This window comes from Cladophialophora psammophila, assembly GCF_000585535.1.
Source record: "Cladophialophora psammophila CBS 110553 chromosome Unknown aczJe-supercont1.9, whole genome shotgun sequence".
Classification (NCBI taxonomy): Eukaryota; Fungi; Ascomycota; class Eurotiomycetes; order Chaetothyriales; family Herpotrichiellaceae; genus Cladophialophora; species Cladophialophora psammophila.
The window spans coordinates 441,674-463,472 of NW_006912930.1; the positions used below are offsets into that span (position 1 = coordinate 441,674).

Below are 21,799 nucleotides of genomic sequence, written 5' to 3' on the forward strand. Positions count from 1 at the left end.
TTCATTCCTTTGTCAACAGCTACAGTAGGTATTTTTACTGCCTAGGTACCGACTCGCCGAGCACTCTCTTGTCTGATCAAGTATCATTGGGATCCATCCGACGTATCAGCGCCCGAGATGTACGGGGTGCAGTGCACAACCTCACTGCATGATGCATATACTTTGTAGGTGTCGATGTATGCTCGGGAGGTACCGCGGCGGCCCGAAGAGAGTCATACGACGTGGCACTTGTCGCCTGCTTGATGCATGCCAAATACCAATGTCTACGTATGGGGCGAAAAGTGCATGATCCATTGTGCGATGTTCGTTCGTAATCCATACCTACATAGTCCAAACCTATAGGTACAACCGATTGCTTGCTGAGGGCAGGAGCCGAGTACCGATTGTATTGTCTTTTCAGTAGGCAGTTCTTGACCTCCTTTCTGACGAAATAGCCCTCATATCCATTTCTTTGTCTAAAACCTCAAGTCCCAACCAATGCCTGGACCCAATTTGGGAAGTTCATCCGCCACACTCTGGACGTCCTTGTCTCCACGTCCACTCAGGCAGATCACCAGCGTCTGATCCTTGCCCATCTCCTTGGCGACCTGCATGGCCCCAAAGATAGCATGACTGGATTCCAGCGCAGGAATGATTCCTTCCGTCTCACTGAGAGTCCGGAACCCTATCAGGGCCTCCGAGTCGGTGGCGCTAATGAATCTGGCTCTGGCGCTGTCCTTCCAGTTTGACAACTCTGGTCCCACGCCAGGGTAATCTAGACCGGCGGAGATGGAGTGTGTATCGCTGATCTGGCCGTGCTCGTTCTGCAACACGTACGTCCTTACGCCGTGAAGGACGCCGATTGACCCTCCAGAAAGCGTGGCAGAGTGCTTGCCCGTGTCGACACCCTCGCCAGCGGCCTCAACGCCGATCAACTTCACTGAAGGATCGGAGCTGAAGGGAAAGAACATGCCTACGGCATTACTTCCTCCACCAACACAGGCGATCACTGCGTCCGGAAGTCTGCCTGTCAGTTCTTTCATCTGTTCCTTGGTCTCTTGACCGATGACGCTCTGGAAAGTACGGACGATGGTTGGAAAGGGGTGAGGACCGATGGCCGAGCCGATGATGTAGTGCGTGGTGTCGAGGTCGACAACCCAAGCGCGTAATGCTTCGTTGACGGCGTCTCGAAGAGTGCGGGATCCAGCTTCCACCGCCACAACCTTGGCGCCGAGAAGTTTCATGCGGAAGACGTTGAGAGCCTGACGCCGCACGTCCTCGGCACCCATATACACGACACAGTCCATGCCAAATTTGGCGCAGACGGTCGCAGTTGCGACACCGTGCTGGCCCGCACCGGTCTCGGCAATGATGCGTGTCTTTCCTAGTCGCCTGGCAAGAAGGATTTGCCCCAAAGCGTTGTTGATCTTGTGACTTCCCGTATGATTCAGGTCTTCTCGTTTCAGGTAGATCTGCGCACCACCAACTCGTTCGGTGAGCCGGTCAGCCAGATGCAGTGACGACGGCCGACCCATGTATGGGTAGTATGATTTGTACTCTTTCCAGAACTCTGGATCGTTCTTGGCTTTTTGGAAACCCTCTTCGAGTTCGGCCAAGCAGTCCATTAACGATTCGGGAACATATTGGCCGCCAAATTGGCCAAAGCGGGCCGGAATGGCATCCGGATTGGGAGCCGTGCCGTTTGTAGACGCGTTGAGGGCATCAAGCTGGTCGGCAAGGCCTGGTTCGGAGGGGACGTCTGCGTCGGTAATGACTTTGTCGACGTGGACTTGATGGCCATTGAGGGCATTCGACGCTGCACTTGGTTCTTTTGCTGACTTTATGGTCTCGACAATACCCACTTCCCTCGTTAAACCATCTGTTGTATTGAAGTCGCCCACTTTCCTCCCAGTGATTTGGGAGCAATATTCTTGAACAGCCTTCGCCCGCTCACCTTGCTTCGCATTGCCCAACACTATCACGATCTGGCTGCCGATCACCACTCCCTCGGCAATTTGCGAAACACTCAGGAAATGTTCTCTCGTGCTCACACCAAAGCCGACCGCTGCAGGGACCCCGCCCGAGTATTGATGCACCCTCGCCAACAACTCAGGAAGCTTGGTGTTCAACGTGCCTGTCGCGCCCGTAACACCCATCCTCGACACGACGTAGATAAACGAGTCCGCAATCTGACACAGCAATTTCATTCTCTTCTCCGACGTCGCAGGCGCAATCAGCGGGACATAGCTGAGTCCCGTCTTGGTGCAATTATTGCGAAATCTTACAGCCTCCTCCGGGGGCAAATCAACCATGATGAATCCGTTGACTCCTGCCTCTTTGCAGTCTCTCAACATGCGGTCTTCGCCGTAGCGCAGTAGTGGGTTATAGTAGCCCATGAAAAGGACGGGGATCTTGAGTCCCTTTTTCCTGGCGTCGCGGACAAATTGGAGGGCTGAGGTGACGGTAATGCCATTGGCGAGGGCGATGGTGTTTGATTTTTGTATCGTGGGCCCATCAGCGATGGGATCTGTGAAGGGGAGACCGAGCTCAATGACATCTGGAGAAAATGTTAGTTACAACATTTCTGACTCCCTGAAGGGAGGGTTAATCTTTACCAACACCACCGGCTTGCAGACCGAGCATGATATCTGGAGTTTCTTCAGCGGTGGGAAACCCCGCTGTGAAATAACCCACGAGGGCTATTCTGCCTTCCTTCTTGCACCGGGCGAATGTCTCCTTGATAGCCTCCATATTGAATATGAGAGAGGTGAGGATCGAACGCGAGTGTCTTTCGGAGGAGGGAAAGAAGAGGGGGGCGAGGAGAATTTATCGCCTCCGACGACGCGATGTCTCGATGGATTGTTGAGTCACCGAGATAATTTGGATGGGACCCAAATATGACCAGGTCGAGGCTAGCGGATCCCTGCGTCTCAAGCACGAGGCAGGATTGTGGAGATATGTAGGAGGTCAACCACTTCAAGAACCTAGGGCTTCTCTGTTCGTGTTGTTGCACACTGATTTGGTTGCAATGGCGGGCACAGTCCCCGGTTGCGGGCCAAAGAAATTTTGCCGCAATCATGCGCTAAAGAGCAGCTAAAAGCAGCTTGTCCCTGCATAAGAGTCAAGTCTAGCCCCGCCGAGACCGGCCCGCGCTCCCTCCTCAGCCTTGTTGGGCAGCCTCGTCGATCAGCCTCGTCAATCAGCCTTGCTGTGACCAACGACTCTATATTGTCCAACAAGCAGCTCTGCTGTCCCGTTTGATCTACCTGGAGGTAGTCGGACGAGCAAAGCAGTTGGATTCACCGTGTCGAATCCAATTCTCTCTGCATTGTACACAGGATAACCTGATAGTCGAGTCTCGGCGGCGGCTAATGCACTCGACCCGCATCCGCTCCATGTCCACAAACAGCTCTCCCTTGCAACGAGCAAAACTATGTCCAAGAAAGTATAAATTGCCCCTTTCGACCTTCCAGCTATATGTGACTCATATCATCTCGCCTCTTGACCGCCAGCACCATGCCCGTCGACTTCGAGATAATCGAGGCGACTTCATTGACGTATTCGTTCACAGCTTCCCAGTCTTACCCCCTCGTGCGGTTGCGCTGCTCATCGGACCGCAACCTTGCCCAGTGTGTGCGACCTGTTTGCGAAGCCCCCGAATGGCCTGCTTTCACTTTGGCCGTTTCATCACATCCTCCATATCTTGCAGAGTCTGGACATGGGCCAGCTTGGGCTTGACCACTCCGACCTCCTGGACCTCCTCCGCCATGCCGCTCTCAACGTCTTCGGGAATCACAGCTACAACCGCCTCGACAACACTGTCCAATTGCTTCGCTTTTTTCCTCCTGTCCCATATCTCCATGCCCTTGGTGATGCAGGCTGCTATCAACACAAGCACAGAGTTCACAATTGCGCCCCACTGCCCGATTGCCATATTTGCCTCATTCGTCGGGAGACCCCCTTGCAACAATGTAAGTTCGTTAAACACTATATTACACACCATGAGCGGCAAACACAAAACGTCAATCACCAACCCCAGCAGCATCCATGGAATGACGAATGAAGAGAGGGCTAGCTTTCTCCAAGACCATTTCGATCGACGCACATACCCCAACAGCGCGAAATATCCGCCATACCACTGTTCCATGCTCGCCTTGTAAACCGTTTTCGCAAATTGCTCTCGATGGCCTGGATGAATAAGGTAGCTCATGACCAATCTCGTGCACATATGCGACGGGGTATGTTCTTGCGCGTCCATGCTGAGCGCTGCATAGGCTGCGAACTGGATTGGTCCCACCAGCACATAGGTAAGTGTCCTGTATTGTGAATTGTCCAAGATTCGGTGGGGGATGGCCATGATTTCAGATGACTGCCTCATCGGCTTGGATATGTTAAAACACTGGTACGTGCAATTGGCAAAGTCGGGGTTCATCCACTTCTGGCTGGGATACTCCAACAGCATCCCCTTGGATGAATAACAGGCCGGCTCAGGCGGGTTAATAGGGGTGTCGAACAATTCCGATCTCCCAAAGATCAAGCTGGTGCCCACCAAACAACCCCAACAGATCATAACGACCCGGGCCCGTGTAGCTCTCAGCGTGGAACTCCAGTGAATAATACCAATGTAAGCAAGCGCGCCCGTGGACAAGACGGCCCACGCGCCCATGATGTCCAAGTCAAAGACTCCCGATTTGCTGCTCACAAGAGCCATGAGGTGAATAGCCGTGGTGCCTGCATAGGTGAGCGCACTGACGAGGGCGCCGATGATGAGCCATTCTGTCCGGCGACCGAAGATGGCGAAGATCAAGGTTACATAATAGAGGAGACGGGGGAGGAGCCCGTAGGTGCCGGAGATGGGATAGACGCAGTTGATTTCGGTGACTGGCCCACCGTAGCTGTTATTGTATACTGTCTCGGAGTAGCCAGACATGATTTACAGATATGCGATCAATGGGTTGAGGTTGTGGATGAGTAGACTAAGATTTGTACTGGTGCTCATTAGAGCTGGTCCAGTCTGGTCGCATTGTCGTCGCGATTGCTGCTTCCGCACGTGCGGCGCTGTCGATAATCCGTCTTTGGCGACGGGTGACGGGTCAAGTGCGAAATATTTGGTGAAAGTCGCAATGATGATGGCGACGTTATCGGACAAGCAGATAAAAGAAGAGAATGAAAACGATGGACCTTGGAAGATCGAGTGGCGGAGCAACTTGGCTCCGGCCAAGTCCCTGGAAGGGTTACAATTACCACGTTTTCGAGGAATCTGGGCTGGGAGTGGAACTGGATTGGAATACGAATACGACCAGCCTTGCGAGCCTTGACCATTATCATTGGCTTCCATTACGGTGCCATCCGCGGCTGTGTGAGGCCTATGCTTTGATTGGGCAAACAAGCCTCTAGCATCGTTGAAAAGGAAATACTCCTACAACATGTGCCCGCAATCATATACTCGACTTCTCAGCCAAGCACTATGTCCTCCCATTTCGGCCCGGGCTCGAGGGCCCTGTCCAACGCCTCTGTTAATATCCGTCCCAACCCTTCACGGTAGTATATTCCGCCCCTCTTGGAAACCAACATGACAATATAAACGCCGTAGTCCCGCTGATTTAACACGTCCTCTACGTCATCTGGTAATGTGCCCTCCCAGATAGCCAATTCATCATCGGCAAATGAACTTACCCTTGACAAGACCAAGAAATCCAGCGGCGTCCCAACACGTGGCATCCAGGCCGCATCAAGATCAATAGTGCCACACCACAACCCATTCCGATCCGCAATGCCTGCTCTAATCAATCCAGGATCTGCGGGAGCTGGTCGTACTGTCGACAGAGCGCTAGGCCCAGTAAGCCTCTTCCTCAACGGAGATATTACTGATTTGTGAATAAGCGCCGGCGAGGTGAGCTTGAACTGCGCCGTGACAGTTCTAAAGTGTAATAAAGGAAGCAGGGTGCTTAGGTTGTGGTTCGACATCGGTCCAAGGTACTCCGGCCGAGGTATAGGCGGCGGTATCCGTTCATAGGCTTGTTTGGGGAACGAATGGATACCAATGGCCTGATCAGCATGCCACTCAATCCAAGATCGAGCCACCTCGGTGAACTTCCACTGTATCTCCCCCATCCAGCCGGACCACGACCAACTCGGAAACCCGACTCGTCGAGATAGCCTTTTCGTCGACTCCCACAGCAAAGATGGGTCCATCATTGTCTCGAGGGCGCCATAGTATATTTTATCTCCGATCCGTTTCTCTAATACCAGCTGCACTCCTTCAAAAGCGTTCAGGATATCATTGGGGTTCGTCAATTCTCGTCGGGTGTATAGTTCCACTGCTGAGGTGAACTGAACAAACGGTTTCTCCCGGAAGATTCTGGTGGGCATATCGATTGAGTCCAATGACCAGCCATTGGATCGAGGCATTTCCATATCTTCGCAGAATGTGGTCCGCCGACACTGATAATATATCCGCCCGTTGACGAACAGCAGACACCGCCTTGAAAGCATTCTCTCCTGGAAAGTCCAGGCACGAGAATCCCATTGTGAGGTTGAAATGTAATCTGGAAGACATGAGCAGCCGTCCCCGAGTTTAAGGGTCCAACCGAAACTTACCTTCAGCAAGATGGGACACCATTAGCCGCAGGCCGGGCTTCACCTCTTCAATCTCTTGGTGGAATGTTCGGGACTCTTTTCTTACTCCTGGTAGACCGGCATTGGCGTCCTTGCCCGAACCGGCAACCACGGTCAGAGCAGCTCTGGCATAGACCCAGTCGTCATGATACTGAAATCCGTCGTCGTGCAACAGTGCCAAGCTATCCGTCCACAGATATTTCTCTTGCAGCATCTTTGTGAGCTTGATGGCGTCTTTAATCGTCCGAGGCAACTTTTCCTTCTCGAGCGCACCAGGTTGCGACAGTTTCGGCAAGTTTTTGGAGGTTGTAAATAGCTGGGCGAAGTTCTTGCCCCAAAGGTAGCTCAAGGCGACATAGCGTGAAGATTGGGGAGCTTCGACAATGCACATCTTGTCCACATCAATCGCGCGAAAGACGTCTTTGGGTTGTCCCAGCAGATCGGGATGTACCAGCGACTCTTCGCATTCCATGCCGTGGTAGATTTCGCAGTCGTGCAGCCACTGACGAAGTTGCTGGGGATCGAGCAGGTCAGAAGAGGCGATTCTGCGCCCAAAGAATTCTCGACTCGGGGCGTCGTCCGCAAGAAGGACGATGTATCCATCTTTGAATGCTTGAGGGTCACTATATATTAGCAACCGTCGTGTCCTAGGCCTGAATATATGTTCCCCTGGGCGATTGGGGTCGGGTCCCAGGTCTTCCTGCCCATCTATCACCCAACGCGCGTAACACAAGGGATCATCATCGGCGTGAAGACTGGGGCTTCGTTGATCGGAAGGACGATCGGCTATTTCGAGCACCAGTCGGCAGTGAGGGCAGTGGGTTTTATGGCGGATTTGGGATAATCTGCCCAAATATCGAGGCTTATGGGTCCTCTCAAACTCATGGTCGTCTTCCTGGATGTAGAATGACTCGAGGTTCAGGTCAAGACGGAGACAAATGTCGCAAAGGTAGGATTCTTCGGGGGGAGTACGGTCGTCCTGCAATGCGGTTAGCGAGAGCCCAAACTTTGGTGAGGATTACAAGGGGGAGGGAGCGCACTCCTGCTTTGATCCAGCTCGAGGGGAGACGTCCTAGATGTCTGAACTTTTTGGTCAAGTTCAGGATCGAGGTAGGATGAGAACCCTCGGCGGGCTGAGGTGTCGACATCTGGGTGCATTTGTTTCCAGGTTGCAGTAGTGGGGACCTAGAAGGTGATTGAGATGGGCTGGATGGGGAAATCGATAGGGAGAGTGTTTGGTGTGTTTGGCACCGGAGACGGTCGCTTGCAGCGGGCGCCGGGTCCCTCTGCTGGTCCCTCTGCTGGTCCCTCTGCTGGTCCCTTGCGGCTGCGGAGCGGGAGGGCAGGCAGGGCTGGGAGGGGTGCAAGGCCATTCACTCAGAAGAGCCTCAGTCAGGCTGGGCAGGCCAGTGTCGAAATGGCGGGGTTGTTGGGTTTGCAGTTATTTCCTCAGCAGAACCGAGTCGAGGCAAATCTAACTGCGCTGCGACATTCTGCAGACACAGACCTCGAGGATTATATCTTCGCCAACACCTTCGATCTAACTGCGGTCCATCACTCCATATTTCCCTCACCACCAACAGATCCTCCAAACAGCCTGCCAGCCCCGATGGTGGGCATGTAAATCCCCCTCGAGCCCCCACGTCGCCCTCCTGAAAACCACCTTGCACACGCCCAAATCCACCGCGAATGTGGGCCCCTGGCTAGGCAAGGATGGGCTGGATGGGCTGGATGAGGCTATTGTGAAACAAATTCCACTGGCTGAAGCATCTGCTTGCCTTTCTCAGCTTGCTGCCATCATTGGCCTGCGATCCCTGCCAGTGTCCGACGCCTATCACAGTCTCCAAGCCCCTACAAGCTTCCTTGCTGGCAGATAAGGCCGCCCATTCGCCTCAGACAAGGCGAAACTCGTGGCTCGCCCACAATCCTTCGTCAAACGGCCAACGCAAAACGGGAGCTACGCTTCGGCCCATCGCCCAGGGCAGTTGCCGCCAGAAGGGATTACACGACTTGTTACAAAGGTTCAGGAAAGACCCAGTACCGCATGCGGCTTCGTGAATCTGGATTCATGGGTGCCCCCCGCGACGAGATGCTCTAAAGCACCGCCATCCTCTCGGATGAGAGCGCAGGCTGGCTGCATTGAGTCCACGACCGCTTAACCGAAGCGTGTCCTGATTGGGGGTCTCAATCCGCTGCATTGGGCCAAATGCGGCACTGACGTCCAGGTTGTTGACCTAAAATCGCATCTGCTCAAAATTATATTTGCGTGCCAATGGTGCGCAATCTACCTACAGGTATATATGGCTTGCCTTACCCCTCCAGCCGTAAGGCTCGAACAATCCACCTTTCCATGTTTTTCGACCCTGTTGTTCAGCCGCACGACAAAAGACCGCGGAAACCACTGGGTGCCAGGTATTGTTGAGCCCGACTTTTCAGAATGTGATTGGGTCCCTTCAGCCTGACCTGAGATTGCTCAACACTTCGAAGATGCGCTGGATTGATAAGTTTGGAGACTTGCAGCTGGACATTGTCGGTATCATTGCTGTGCTGGGAGAAGGGTCCATAACTCGAAATGCCCAAGTGACAAGCCTTTCTTGGTGGTCCACGATACCTAGGCTCATGCCAGCCCCTCACGCCTTGCTTGAACATGAGCGGAAATACCGACTACCTACAGCTCCCGGGATCGTCGCCGGAGCTTACAGTGGCACAGTGAAAAAGGAAATCAATTTCTTCGCCCAGCTGCTTCATCCGGCGCCTTTGGAAGATTACCAGGTTGAACTTGTCCAGGTAACGCGAAAAGATGCGCCGCCGGGAACAAAAACGCTTCGTTCATTTGGCCCCAAGAAGTATGGCCCCTTATTCTGGGTTTCCGTCGCCGGATGTGCCATGACCTTGGCTTTGATCAGTCTCTCCGTTTATTACCACGATGGCTTCTCCTTGCTGGCTACCATTATGCTGTCGATGGTGAGCTCGTTTGTGGGATTTGGCACTCACTGGAGTCTGGTATTCCAGGAACCGAAAGTGGAAAAGGACCGTGGGCGCGTTATCCCTCGCTCAGATGTCATTATTTACTATCCCAACGTGAGTCCAGCGCCCTCTCAGTCACTCCCCTTTTTTTGATTGCAGGTGGTTTGGCATGGGTCTATGTTTCGGAGAAGCATGAACCGACTCTGCAGGAAACCTCATCTCAGCCGGGATGCGATGCGGATTGACAAAGATTCACTGTGAAGATCCCCAAGCGTATACTTATGGACTGCTTGCCAGGGATCGATCCGAGTGATTCGGCCCAGCTCCGAAAATATTGCTCGCCTGTATTTTCAGACTGAACATGCACAATATGTTATTGATGGTAGGCTGCCGCTGTCATCGGAGCTGGCGAATGACTGATCTATCTCGAAATAGACACACCCTATCGTACCCTTGCTCTGTTCTCGACAGTCATGCTTATGGCGGGAGTGGTGTCCTTGGCGAACGCATCCAACATCCTTCAAGTGGCCTTTGCTGCTTCGTATATCTTGTTGAACGTCCTCTACTGGGCCGTGTCTGCCCTGAGCCCTTGCAAATATCACTGGCAACATGCATACCAAACAGATATCATCCCAATACAAGATCCCCAGGATCAGGAATCCGACGGGCTGGTTGTGACAGGACGGGTTGAGGAATTTAAACAAAAGGTCAAACACGAGTGGCGTCGATTCGAAGAGGCCTGGATCTTGGAGAAAAGGCGTGATCGAGCTAAAAAAAGAGCCGAAACAATTTTCGAGCAGAACCCAAAGGCAAGAAACTTCACAGGCGCCCTCTGGACTGCTATTGTTCTGAGTGGCACATCCCAATGGTTGAACGAGGCAACAACCATAGCGCCTACGAACGAGGCCTGGAAAAAGTGGCTGCAAGAAGCTGGCAACGAAGCCAATGCCCGAGGGAGACTCAATGATGAATGGGAGGGCCGATTCAAACCCCATCGCCGGCCGCGCATCAAAACGGGACTAGATTGGTCTTTTGCCCCAGCCACAAAAGAAAGCATGGGACGTTCTTCGCGCAGGCGCCGGATTATGATTAATAGATCTTGGGATTACCAGACACGGCTCACTGAAATCCTGAAAGATCACGCAGACACAACGCGGGTGCCGCTCGCAGACGAGCTTGCAGGGGAAGACGTGTCTGCGGCCGCCTCCTCGGAGAAGGATCGCCTAATGCCTCTTGTAAGAGAGGAGGTGTAAGACATGTCTGTGAAATGTTACAACTTAACAATTTAGCAATGGAGGAAGAATAACCCGAGGGTAAGTGGTTGGGGGGACTGAGAAAGTTAATGAATGTGAGTGTCTGACATGGCATTCTCCATGACTGCAACTGAAAAACTTGTTATTGATACCATTCAGGACTTGAGTGTCTTTTGTCAGGTGGCAAGCTAGCTTCTTTCTCTGGGGTTGAGTGTCTTTTGTCAGGTGGCAAGCTAGCTTCTTTCTCTGGGGATACTGAGCTTCGAGCCTTCCGTGTATCGGTCAACTTCATGTCGCACGGCAATCCCTTTGGTCGTTGATGAACGTACGGCGCATTCTGGACATCAAATGTGACTTAATTTAATAGCATGGCTCCGTCAAGTTTGATCGAACGAGATCATGATTTGAATACCGAAGGCTCTATCTACATACGTAGTTCTTAGCCTATCTGATCTAGCAATACATGACGCCCCCTTTGCTGTGAGCGTGCACTTTTAGACAGACCCAACACAACACACCATAAAAATCCAATCCAGTCCTCATGTGTCTCCTTAAGGTTAAGGCTTTACATGCCCCTTCGGCCTAGTCGCAAAGCGTCAGTCAATCCGTCCTGTTCATGACGACCCTCCACGCCTTGGGCTCAACCTGGACAACCACTCCATTCTGGTCCGCGGTGAAGACGAAGTAATCCAGCGCCTCGAAGCCGTAGGTCAGCAGGTCCACCCCCGTCCACGACTGGCAACTGCCCTGGGGGAAGAAGAGCTGCGCGTCGAAGGCGTCCAATTCCGCGGTGGAGAGAGTCTGGTACACGGCGCGCCACGCGCTCTGGTTTCCCGCCGCGAGGTTGGAAGGGTAGAGGCGGACCGTGGTGTTTGCGCTTGCGCTTGCACCGCTGGCGCCGAGCACGTTGACGCCGTTGGCTGAGAATGCGGACACGACGAGCCCGTACTCGTCCGCCGAGAGCGTGATGCTCGAGTTTGAAGCCCTGGACGAGGACGAGGGCGAGGATGAGGAGGTGTAAGTGCCTGCGTACTTGCGCGACGCCTCGTCCTTGGCGACCTGGTCGACGCCCGGCAGGAGCGACTGGACCAGGGTCGAAAAGACGGCCTGGATCGTCGCGATCGAGCTGTCCGGCCCTGCGAGGTTGACGGCCACGACCAGGTCGTAGTCCGGGACCAGCACCAGGATGGCCGTGTAGTCGCCCAGGTTGCCGGTCTTGGTGTAGAAGTCTATGATGCGCGCGTCCGACGTGAGGTTCGCGCCCCGGGCGATTTCCCACGGCGCACCGACGGACACGCCAGCGGAGGATGTGAATGTTTTGGGCTTCATCCACGCGCGGGTCTGGACGGGCGAAAGAAGCAGCTTCGACGACAGGATCGCGGCGCCAAAGGACAAGAGGTCGTTGTTGGTCGAGTAGATGCCGCCCGAGCTGCACACACACACACATATCACCCATCAGTTAGAACAGGGTTCTTCCTGGGCCGGGTCACAGGTAAGGAGTACGGAGTGCACGTTACCTATTTTCGTATCCAAGAGACGTGCCCCACCAGTTTGATTCAGCGGGAATGAAGCCCATGGAGCTATTAGAGGGGGGGCCGACGAACGTGTGGCTCATCTTGGCCGGTGTGAAGACAGCATCTTGAAGATATGCCGCATAAGTCTTGCCCGTGACATTTTCAATCACTCGACCAAGCAGCGCGTATCCGATGTTCGAGTAGACTGGCGTCGTGAAGGGGGCGTAAACAGGAGGTCGTCGACCAAAGTTGTCGAAGAAATCTAATTCGTATATGTTAAGTGGAACGAACGATCGGCTGGCTGGGCGCCAGAGGGCAAAAACACAAACCGTCCCAGCTGCACCCAGGAGTACCTGGAGCTCCGCCGCAAGAAAGTGAGTCTTGGGACTGAGTCAATGGCGGCAGGCCCGTCTCTGCAGTAATGCTAGGAATATATGGGATAACGTTATTGGTGACTGCCGATTGTTCCATGGTCAACCCTCTCTTTGTTTCTCGATAGTCTCGAGTGTTACGTACGATCTGCGCCAATTCCACCCAGATGGCTTGCAAGAGCATCCACAGTGACAGTCTCCCAGTCTACGGCCAATAAAGGGTCATGAGTTTTTGACATTTGTGCGAGCTTCGGGATATATTTGGTGATCGGATCGGCTGGATTGACTTTCCCCTGAAGCTGGAGGATCGAGAGAGCCGTGAAGAGCTTGGTAGTGCTCCCGATGGAATAGATAGTGTCGCCGTCGACCTTGTGGGTGCCACTCTTGTTGAAGACCGAAGGAGTGTAGTGGAAACTCAATAGAGGCTCTGTCTCGTGGATGGACCTCACACCGACCGAAAGGGCTGTTGCATTAAGCGAAGAGCTGAAATTTTGCAACTGAGCGTCGATTGCTGCTATGACTTGTTGGAGCTGCGAATTCTGCGTCAGGTTTGTTGGCGGTGGCAAGATGGGCCCAAGAGGAGGGCATTGAAGTTGAGCCAGAAGCAGCGTAGCATGCAAAGTAATGATTAATGCGAGGCTTTGCCCCAGGGGAGCCATAGCAGAGCGTGAGTGAAACCAGAACAAGGCAACGAGGGTGAAACCTGATGCTCAGAATGGTTGTGATCTGAAATCGAAATCAAGAGGGCTGCTGTGTCGTTGGCATGTCTTTGATCAAGGCCAGCGCGAGTTTACTTATACAGGCCGATATAAGAGTGCCTGGGTAACACTGCCAGGGCCTGCAGACGTCGGTCTTGCATCTTCAGCAAGAAATATGATCATCGTGGCGTTGACACTAGACCAGGCAGCAGATATTGTGGACATCTTCAACAGGTCCTGAGAATAGAATTCCAATTCAAGAGGATGGAGCAACGTGGAAATTGTTCAGACTGCGACTCATCCACTTTGACCGCGTTCGGGAAAGAGAGCGAGCAAAGGAGGAACATCCTCTACACGAAATGGCATTTCGTTGTACCGAGTACACTTGCCTTGCGGTACGTGACGAGTCCCACACATGGCTGAGATTGACGACCACAGCATGCTTTCTAACGAGCTGCGATTCTTGGAGTTTCAATTAGAACAGGAGACTGAAGGGATGAGGTCTGCGGACAACGGGGGCATGTCCTGCAAACGGGGTGGTTGTGAGAGACTGTTCGGATCTCGGAAACCGCACCGAATGGGGAATGGACGGCAAGGCTGCGCAGCAGAGACGGCGCCAATGGCGTGCTTTAATCTGCCCGGGGGTCTGGGGCCAGGCCGTAGTACTGTATGTACAAGTAGATCGCTCAGGTGCCAGCGAGCTGGTAATGCATGAGTTGTTCAAGACCCCAAAATCGTAATGAGCCGATCCGCAGATGAGAGTGAATGCTTGTTCTCTTCTTTTCTGGCTGGAATTATTTTGAGTACTACGCATTGCAAGTCTCTTTTGCCATAGTTGTCCGAAGGGCGTATAACTCATGCTACGCTGAATGATGCTTTTGCAGTCGGCTCCCCCTTCGCTGGAATGGCCGAGGCGCCTGGTAGCTATGACAATGCATGTATGGTGCCACTGACGTCCTCTGGCGCCATCCATTTGTGGTGTTGTGCATAACCAGAGAACTTTGAATGTGGAGAGCCAAGGGTCGTCAGGGACAGAGCCTCTCACCTTGCGCCCTGCCAAGATGATTCATGCTACATTCGACTGTCGAAAGCCTTGGGCACCTATGGACTCGGTGACCATGGATATTTGACTCATGTATTCGGTCAACATCCTCGGACAGAACCGTGCGAGAACCCAGCTCCAGAATGTAGATGTGCCTGCCGACCATCATTCCTCGACTACCAGAGTTTCCCCCCTGCCCCGGAAGCGTTGCAAACAGGTTGCATCGTAAGTGAGATAGACAACGTCCACATGGGTCTTTCCAGCTTTGCGGTAGTTCAGCCCAGCAAGCACATCGTAGAAAAGCGTCGGCCAACGATTGGCGGCCTCAGGTAGAACTTCTTCCAGGTCAAAGGCGGTGATGCCTTCTTCAAGTTCCATAACTCTTGCGGCGATGCAGAGTACTTCGGATCTATGCCACAATCCTTCCTTGGCTCCTGTCAGACGCATCAACTCAAGAGCTTTTCTTCGGATGGTAGGTTCTCGACACTTGAGGACAGTCAGGTACAGGGGCGCCAGAAAGGACATTTCAAACGAGAAACTCGCTGCTTCATCTTTTAAAGGAAATCTGGTCAGGCCCTCCTCTGCTGTGACGACAATCTCATTGAAGTCATCCAGGTGATCTTTGTGACTTATCTCCGAGGGATCTAGGCTTGCAGAGGCGCGGATCTTGGTGATTAGGTAGTGGACTCTTAATATTAAATGTGCGAGTGACCTCTGAAATGACCCCATTGCCTGTTGTGCCACAACTATTTCCAAGTTCCGTTGCCAAGTTTCCAACAGAACCAGCGCAATTTGTTGCTCCCTCTGAAGCGAAGCTGTAGCCATCGAAAGATCCTCCGGCGAAGATGAATTCCAATGAGCCTGATAGACTCGCAATCTCAAGTCCTGGACAAGCTCCAAAATCTCGTGTAGGGAGTCCCTTGCTCCTTCTATGTTGTTAAAGTCCGGCACCCGAGCGGAGGGAGACAGTAGAGAACGATTCGGTGACGGTTTTGGTAAGTGATAGCCAAACATACTTGATAGCAGCCAAAGTCGATCGAACACTTTCAACAATCTCGGATTTATCCAAGTCCTTCCAGAAGCGGGCTGATTTTGCATAGCTTCTGCAACCATGCTACACCCCTTTGAGACTAGAGAAATTCCAGTGCTGTCGTTCATCCGGTAGAATTCAAGGCAGATGAAGATAATACACGACAAAAGCGCAACATGGGCCGCTTGAGACGTGCACGGCTCCTGCAGCGAATGCGACAACGCCAAGATGGATTTGTTGTAGTATCGCAGTGCTTGGCGACAGTGAGTGCAGATGCAGTTTGATGCATGATCCGAGGCGCCATTATGGCCATGTTTGAAAAGATTTCCGATGGCAAAGATTCCGTTGCGGACAGTGGGTTCAGTATCAGCGACCTGGAGCATCTGCTTCTGCCATAACTCTGTATCAAAGGCGCCGCCTAGAATCGACGCGACCCGGTGGCTGTAGAATCGGTAGGCTTGCCATTCCGACTGCGTGGCACGAAAGGCTGAGAGCAAGAATGAAGAACTGCTGAGGCGTGGTGGAGTGGTTGCTTTCGAAGGAAGCGCGAGACCTTCTTGAACCAGCGAAAGTTGATAGCCCTCACAAGTTCTGCCTGCTCTGACACACCTCGCGCACGAAGGCCTTTCGAGACCGCACTTTACTCGACGCCGCTTGCAAGTTAGACACCCTGTGCGAGTTTTTGCACCGTGCCTGCCCTGGCCATCAGTAGCCATAGCATCGTCTTGACACTCGTCTTGAAACTTCAACAGGAGATGTAAATAGACGCGTGTGAGGTGGTCTAAGGGTAGGTTGAGGGGAAAATATAAGTGCCTGCACAGTAGCATGGAATCTCGCCGAAACCCTAGTGACCTACCTAACCCATTAAGCGTGGGATCGCCTTCTGATGTCTGACAGTGGAAAGGACCATCCGTAGGTTGCCTGATATCCTGTGTCATCTGCAGCTTGAAACCCTTCCGAGTTGTCCTGACCCCTTGCTCACAACCCAATTGTCTGCTCAAGATGGAAGGGAATACTTACTGCTCTTGCACTCTGTGGGCTAAGTTCGGATTGGAGGCATGAAGCTCTGATAACATGGCAATATGTAAGTTCGGACATCTCCGTGTCGAGACGTCGATAAATAGTCCCCCTGATCCCGTCGTACAATTTCAACAGGGGCGAGCGCGAAGCCGATAACACGAGACGGCATCCTAGTGTGAGTTGTTGGCACCTTCGAGCCACCATGTCTGTCCTTCAATCCAGCGAGGATCGGTTGAAAGCGAGGAAACCGTTGCCCACTCCACAGCCAGCCTATCTACCTACTGCGGGTTCACCCTTGACAGTCACCCAAGAATTGTACCAGTCTATTCAGCAAGGTCCCAGGGAACTTGTTGAGTCATTTGTCTTGCCTATCCGTTCGGGTCGTGCTTGGAAGGCCCCAGCTAAGAGTATTATCAGAATTAGCACACCCGAGGGGCCTCAGGTTGGTAAGCAAGGGAAGTTGTGCATAAGCAATCGGGTTCTGACAATTTTTGTAGGCGATTTGAATATTTGGAACGCGAATAACCCTCGGGAGAGGTTCTGGGCCTCTCGAACAAAACAGCTCCACTCATCACACGTTACAACATATGATCGCCTCTGGTCCTGCCTACCGTATATGCGTCCATTGTGCACCATCGTCGCCGATTCCCTCTCATGGTATGGAGTGGATGAGACGGGAGGTAGAGTCCACGACCTCCTTGGCACCAGGTGCGACCCTTATATCAACACGCTACTGTCGGGACCGGAGGCGTCGTACGACTATCATTGTCACTCCAACCTCACCAGAGCCGTCTTGCCTTTCGGTCTCAACGAATCCGACGTCCACGACGTCATCAACTTGTTCCAGGTGACGGGCCTGGATTCACAGGGGAGATACTTTATGAATCCGTGCCCTGCTCAACCGGGTGACTATATCGAACTTTTTGCAGAACAGGACCTTCTGATGGCCCTGTCGACGTGCCCAGGAGGAGATCTTTCCTTGTGGGGCTTTGGGAGTGATAGTGAGAAAGAAATGATCAAATGCTGCAGGCCTCTAAAGGTCGAGGTCTTTAAGCTGGTCGAGGAAGGCAAAATTTTGCCGGGGAGGTGGCAACCGGCTGAACGTCCAGATTACCGTGGCGTCCATGGAATGATTGTGCCAGAAGGTGAAAAGAGGGCATAAATTAACCAGAATAAGTTTCAGCGACCAGCCATTTCCTGCTGACCTGCTGGACCTGACACTTCACTCGGCTTGTTAAAGACAGCGTTCATGGCATCTTCCAGTATTGCAAGCCCTCGGTTGATCTCCTCATGCGAGATAACAAGAGGGGGAACAATTCTGATGACCCCGTCTCCGGCAGTAATAACCAGAAGACCTCGCTCTCGTGCAGCAGTAATAAGTTCTGTCGCCTTGCCCTTGGCAGAGTCGCTCAGCTGATAGCCGACAATAAGACCTCTACCCCTGACTTCCGAGAGGATGCCCGGAAACTTTTCCTTCATGGTCTCGAAGGCGCTGAAGAAAAGCGTGGACTTAATTCGAACTTCTTCCTGTAACTGGGGCTTGGCCAGACGGCCAAAGACGTGGTGCGCGATTCGACAGGCAAAAGGATTACCGCCGAAGGTTGTACCGTGATCGCCCGTCTTGATGTACGGTGCAACGCTCTTGCCTGATACAAGGGTTGCTCCAATAGGGATGCCATTACCCAAGGCCTTGGCAGATGTCAAAATATCTGGATGCACACCAGAGGCAGTATAGGCCCACAGATCACCGGTCCTGGATAAGCCACATTGAATCTCGTCAAAGATCAAAATGGCGCCAACCTCATCGCAGCGTTTGCGGAGGGCTTGGAGAAACTCGGGGGTCGCGACATTCACGCCGCCTTCACCTTGGATTGGTTCAACGATCACTCCTGCGGTGTTCTCGTTGACCAGCTGTTGGACACCCGCAACGTCGTTGAACTTTCCATAACGGAACCCAGACAGCATGGGGCCAAATGGGGGTTGGTACTTCTTGTTGGGAGTAGCTGAGAGCGATCCATAGGTGCGGCCATGGAAAGAGTCATGGAACGACACAATGTCTCTCTGCTTTGACTCTGGATCTTTGGCATATGAGACCTTTCTTGCAAATTTCAACGCAGCCTCGTTAGCCTCGGAGCCAGAGTTCGAGATGAAGACTTGCGTCAGAGGCGAGCCGGGCGACTGCTTCTGTGTCTCTTCAATCAGGGATTTGGACAGCGTCGGGGTCCAGGGATTGTGGTAGAGGTTGGATGCATGGATCAATCGCTGTGCCTGATGGGCAATGAGTCGTGTAATTTCAGGATCACTGTGGCCCAAAGAATTTACCGCTATGCCTGCGGTGAAATCCAGATATTGTCTGTTTTCATTGTCGTACAGCATGCACCCTTCTCCTTGCACCATCATCGGCGGGGGTCGAACGTAGGTAGGGACCATGTAAGGAGTAGATTGGTTCAGAAAGGTCGCCGTGGGCGAGTCGGAGGAAGGATCTGGGTTGGGCACAGAGGCTTCATGCCGAATCTGCGTCTCATCCTGAATGGGGATGCTGGAAGAGGTGGGCACAGCAGCGGCACTGGCATACCGTCGCCAAGTGAGAGATGCTCGGTGTGAGGGAGCGGCAAGCTTTGAAAGCTGGGAACATGCTAGTCTCTTGCTCAATGAGAACGCCATGTTGCAGACGATAAATGACAACAACGACACCAGTATCAGGGGCCTCCTCACTGCGCGCTGGAGCAGTTTTCAAGAAGCCGGTCTATGGAGGAGAGAATGAGAATTTTCTTTTGAGTCACACTGAAGTCACTGTTTTTTTTTTTTTCTCCCTCTATTTTCTTTTTGGGAGGCGCGAATGCGGGGAAGTCCGGCTAGTGAGGCAATCGGTGGGCAATACCCAGTAAGGCCAGTGAGGCCAGTCCACTATTACTGGGTACGAGGTACCGACTCGCCGTCCTGGGCTTGTCTTGGGGCGGCGGGTGCTGAGGCTGGTGAGGCTGGTGAGGCTAGTGGCCCAAATCCCCTGCGCCACCAGCGCTAGCCACACCTTGCTTGACCATTGACGCAGTTGCGACTTCAAGCCTGGCAGTCAGCCCACCAGCCCACCAGCCTGCGCTAAACTCCCCCCCAGACTCCCCTTCCTTTCTCCTCGCCTCAATCTGTCCTTGACCCTCGAGAACCTCCTCCCCCATTGAGACAGCTGACACCGATCCTGCCATGAGTTCAATCTCCATCTGAGACCGCGGCATTCCAGACCCAGGAGAATTACGAGGCCGCAGATGCAGGTTATGTATGCAAGGGATCCCTCTCATCGGTAATGTGGTTGAGAACTCGGCTGACGGCCCTTCCAACCATCTCAAATGCCTTCTGGAGGTGAAGTGACACCCCGAGCTTGTCTCAAGCCACTGCCGTTCTATCGGGCCTCCTTGCAATATCAACTGCCTCAAACACGATGCTCTGGCCATGACGATACTCGAGTCCCTGATTGAGATGAGCCATCCATTTCTGGAGCCTAAGGCGATTTTCAGCGGATTTGGCAAGGCGACATCGTTCGTATTGTGCAATATCGACCAGTCTGTAACACAACTCCAAGATTGGACTGAAAAGAATCGTGCTCTAGATCTCTATTTTTGCCCCAATCCATCTCCGAACCCCCTTGTCCGGTCTCGATTTTGTCTGAGATTGTTGACAATTGCATGGACCTAGAGTGGTACGCTTGAAATGTGGTAACCCCTTTCCCTGTGCTCCTGCCGTTTTCGAAGAGAATTAAAAAGGCTCCGTTTCTCACCGAGTATTGTGTTGCTGTTCAAGACAGACATCTTGGGGAATAAGAACTCAACCAAATTGCCCACCAGACCATTGAGCTGAGACAATTCCAAGAACACATTCCACCATGAAGTCCCTTCTCTTTGCCCTTGCCGCCGGCATGCCTTTTGTGGCTGCCAATCCATTTGGTGCTGGCTCATTTTACGAGCGAGGTGTTTGTGCTGCAGATAACTGTGCCAGGTAAGGCCGAAGGATCTTGCCATCATCGAGGCTAACCGTCGTCAGAGCTGTTACCGGTACAGCAGCTCAGCCGCCGCTTGCAACCCGTCAAGCAGACTGCTCGGCTTTCTTCCGCCCAGTGCCTACACCAACAGTACCGGCGTACGCTTCAGCTTGCAGTGGAGCTACTCGTTATAGCAGTGCCTGCTCGTGTCTAGGAATCACCGCGCCCACGTATACTTGTCTCAACTCACCTGAAGCAACCGATATTGTGTCGACATTTGCTTCATTCTTGACTGCCCCCCAAGCCCCAGACTTTGCATCAAAGGCGAATGTGCTGTTGGCGGATAACTTCACCGACACCAGCGATTCCATCAATTTCCTGGCTGGCTACCCTGTAAGTTCCTCGCAAAGACCTTGAGATGAATATGCACTCACAAGCAGGTAGCTCGGTGGCAAAACATTCCCTAGCAAGACTGCGTTCATCGCTGGTCAAGGAGCACAGCGACCTATTCCCACCCTCACTACTCTCGATATCTTCTTCTCCTGCAACAAGATCGCCTGGCGATGGCTTGCACAGGGCATCGGATCCGGTCAATACGAGGTCAAGGGTATTGACACTTTTACCATCACACCATCGGGCCAGATCAGTGAAGTTTTTGCTGAGTTCAACAGCGCAGCCTGGGCAGCAGATCTGGCTCCTTCTCCATCGCTTTCAGGTTCGTCAACCACACCAACGACGACAACAACCACAAGCGCGACGCCGACTTCGACCGTGGCCTAAGCGAGGGGGGGCTTTTTTTTTTTCAATGGATGGCCTTCATCTTACGGGGATGAGGCTAGGCTTGAACTAGTTCTTGATCGAGACCTTTTCGGTATTTCGCTTCCTTTCAGGGAGAATTCGTCATAAAGTAGTAATCTTACACAGACAAACTTTGTCTGAATTTTCAGCACTGACCTTGAGATTCTTCAATATCGACTTGACATTTCGCTTTGCGGTATTCTTCTCGCTATGGGTTTTCGGCCCTAAACTTTGGTGTGCGTACATCTACCACGTGGATCCCGAAACGCTGTTTCCGAAGCCTGAATGTCCCTCTGTTACTCGAAAATGAAAGACCAAATTGCCACATACGGCTTACTCCCAGAGGGCGAGCGAAGGCCGCTTCAACCTGAGCTTTAACTGGGCCATTAGCTGAACATCACTGAGCGCTCTCGGAGTACTCCCTGAGCAACACACCTAGGGCTGAATTATTTGCCCCCTAGTAATCGGCGACAATAGTGAAGAACGAAGCTAAGTATAGAGTACTGCGCTGAAGTTGCCAAAACATAGATGGACAA

The 21,799-nt window shown here is 52.8% G+C and overlaps 9 protein-coding genes across 9 annotated transcripts; 3 read left to right on the forward strand and 6 right to left on the reverse strand.

Annotated features, from left to right (window-relative positions):
• Positions 1-455: 455 nt before the first annotated feature.
• On the reverse strand, positions 456-2,730 carry A1O5_06345 (tryptophan synthase; the record flags this gene model as incomplete). The annotated part of the gene is made up of 2 exons (XM_007746939.1): positions 456-2,536; positions 2,595-2,730. 2 exons carry the CDS (start codon positions 2,728-2,730, stop codon positions 456-458), a joined length of 2,217 nt encoding a protein of 738 aa, XP_007745129.1.
• A 919-nt stretch (positions 2,731-3,649) lies between these two features.
• Positions 3,650-4,909, reverse strand: A1O5_06346 (uncharacterized protein; the record flags this gene model as incomplete). The annotated part of the gene is made up of 1 exon (XM_007746940.1): positions 3,650-4,909. One exon carries the CDS (start codon positions 4,907-4,909, stop codon positions 3,650-3,652), a length of 1,260 nt encoding a protein of 419 aa, XP_007745130.1.
• Positions 4,910-5,433: 524 nt separating this feature from the next.
• Positions 5,434-7,069, reverse strand: A1O5_06347 (uncharacterized protein; the record flags this gene model as incomplete). Its single annotated transcript, XM_007746941.1, has 2 exons — positions 5,434-6,527; positions 6,580-7,069. 2 exons carry the CDS (start codon positions 7,067-7,069, stop codon positions 5,434-5,436), a joined length of 1,584 nt encoding a protein of 527 aa, XP_007745131.1.
• Positions 7,070-9,084: 2,015 nt separating this feature from the next.
• Positions 9,085-10,817, forward strand: A1O5_06348 (uncharacterized protein; the record flags this gene model as incomplete). The annotated part of the gene is made up of 3 exons (XM_007746942.1): positions 9,085-9,678; positions 9,862-9,946; positions 10,000-10,817. The coding sequence occupies 3 exons, from the start codon at positions 9,085-9,087 to the stop codon at positions 10,815-10,817; spliced, it is 1,497 nt and encodes a 498-aa protein (XP_007745132.1).
• A 600-nt stretch (positions 10,818-11,417) lies between these two features.
• On the reverse strand, positions 11,418-13,361 carry A1O5_06349 (uncharacterized protein; the record flags this gene model as incomplete). The annotated part of the gene is made up of 4 exons (XM_007746943.1): positions 11,418-12,246; positions 12,335-12,593; positions 12,661-12,786; positions 12,848-13,361. The coding sequence occupies 4 exons, from the start codon at positions 13,359-13,361 to the stop codon at positions 11,418-11,420; spliced, it is 1,728 nt and encodes a 575-aa protein (XP_007745133.1).
• Positions 13,362-14,607: 1,246 nt separating this feature from the next.
• On the reverse strand, positions 14,608-16,188 carry A1O5_06350 (uncharacterized protein; the record flags this gene model as incomplete). Its single annotated transcript, XM_007746944.1, has 1 exon — positions 14,608-16,188. The coding sequence occupies one exon, from the start codon at positions 16,186-16,188 to the stop codon at positions 14,608-14,610; it is 1,581 nt and encodes a 526-aa protein (XP_007745134.1).
• Positions 16,189-16,694: 506 nt separating this feature from the next.
• Positions 16,695-17,654, forward strand: A1O5_06351 (uncharacterized protein; the record flags this gene model as incomplete). Its single annotated transcript, XM_007746945.1, has 2 exons — positions 16,695-16,938; positions 16,990-17,654. 2 exons carry the CDS (start codon positions 16,695-16,697, stop codon positions 17,652-17,654), a joined length of 909 nt encoding a protein of 302 aa, XP_007745135.1.
• Positions 17,655-17,671: 17 nt separating this feature from the next.
• Positions 17,672-19,156, reverse strand: A1O5_06352 (acetylornithine aminotransferase; the record flags this gene model as incomplete). The annotated part of the gene is made up of 1 exon (XM_007746946.1): positions 17,672-19,156. One exon carries the CDS (start codon positions 19,154-19,156, stop codon positions 17,672-17,674), a length of 1,485 nt encoding a protein of 494 aa, XP_007745136.1.
• Positions 19,157-20,369: 1,213 nt separating this feature from the next.
• On the forward strand, positions 20,370-21,245 carry A1O5_06353 (uncharacterized protein; the record flags this gene model as incomplete). The annotated part of the gene is made up of 3 exons (XM_007746947.1): positions 20,370-20,482; positions 20,528-20,858; positions 20,910-21,245. The coding sequence occupies 3 exons, from the start codon at positions 20,370-20,372 to the stop codon at positions 21,243-21,245; spliced, it is 780 nt and encodes a 259-aa protein (XP_007745137.1).
• Between the last annotated feature and the right edge of the window lie 554 nt (positions 21,246-21,799).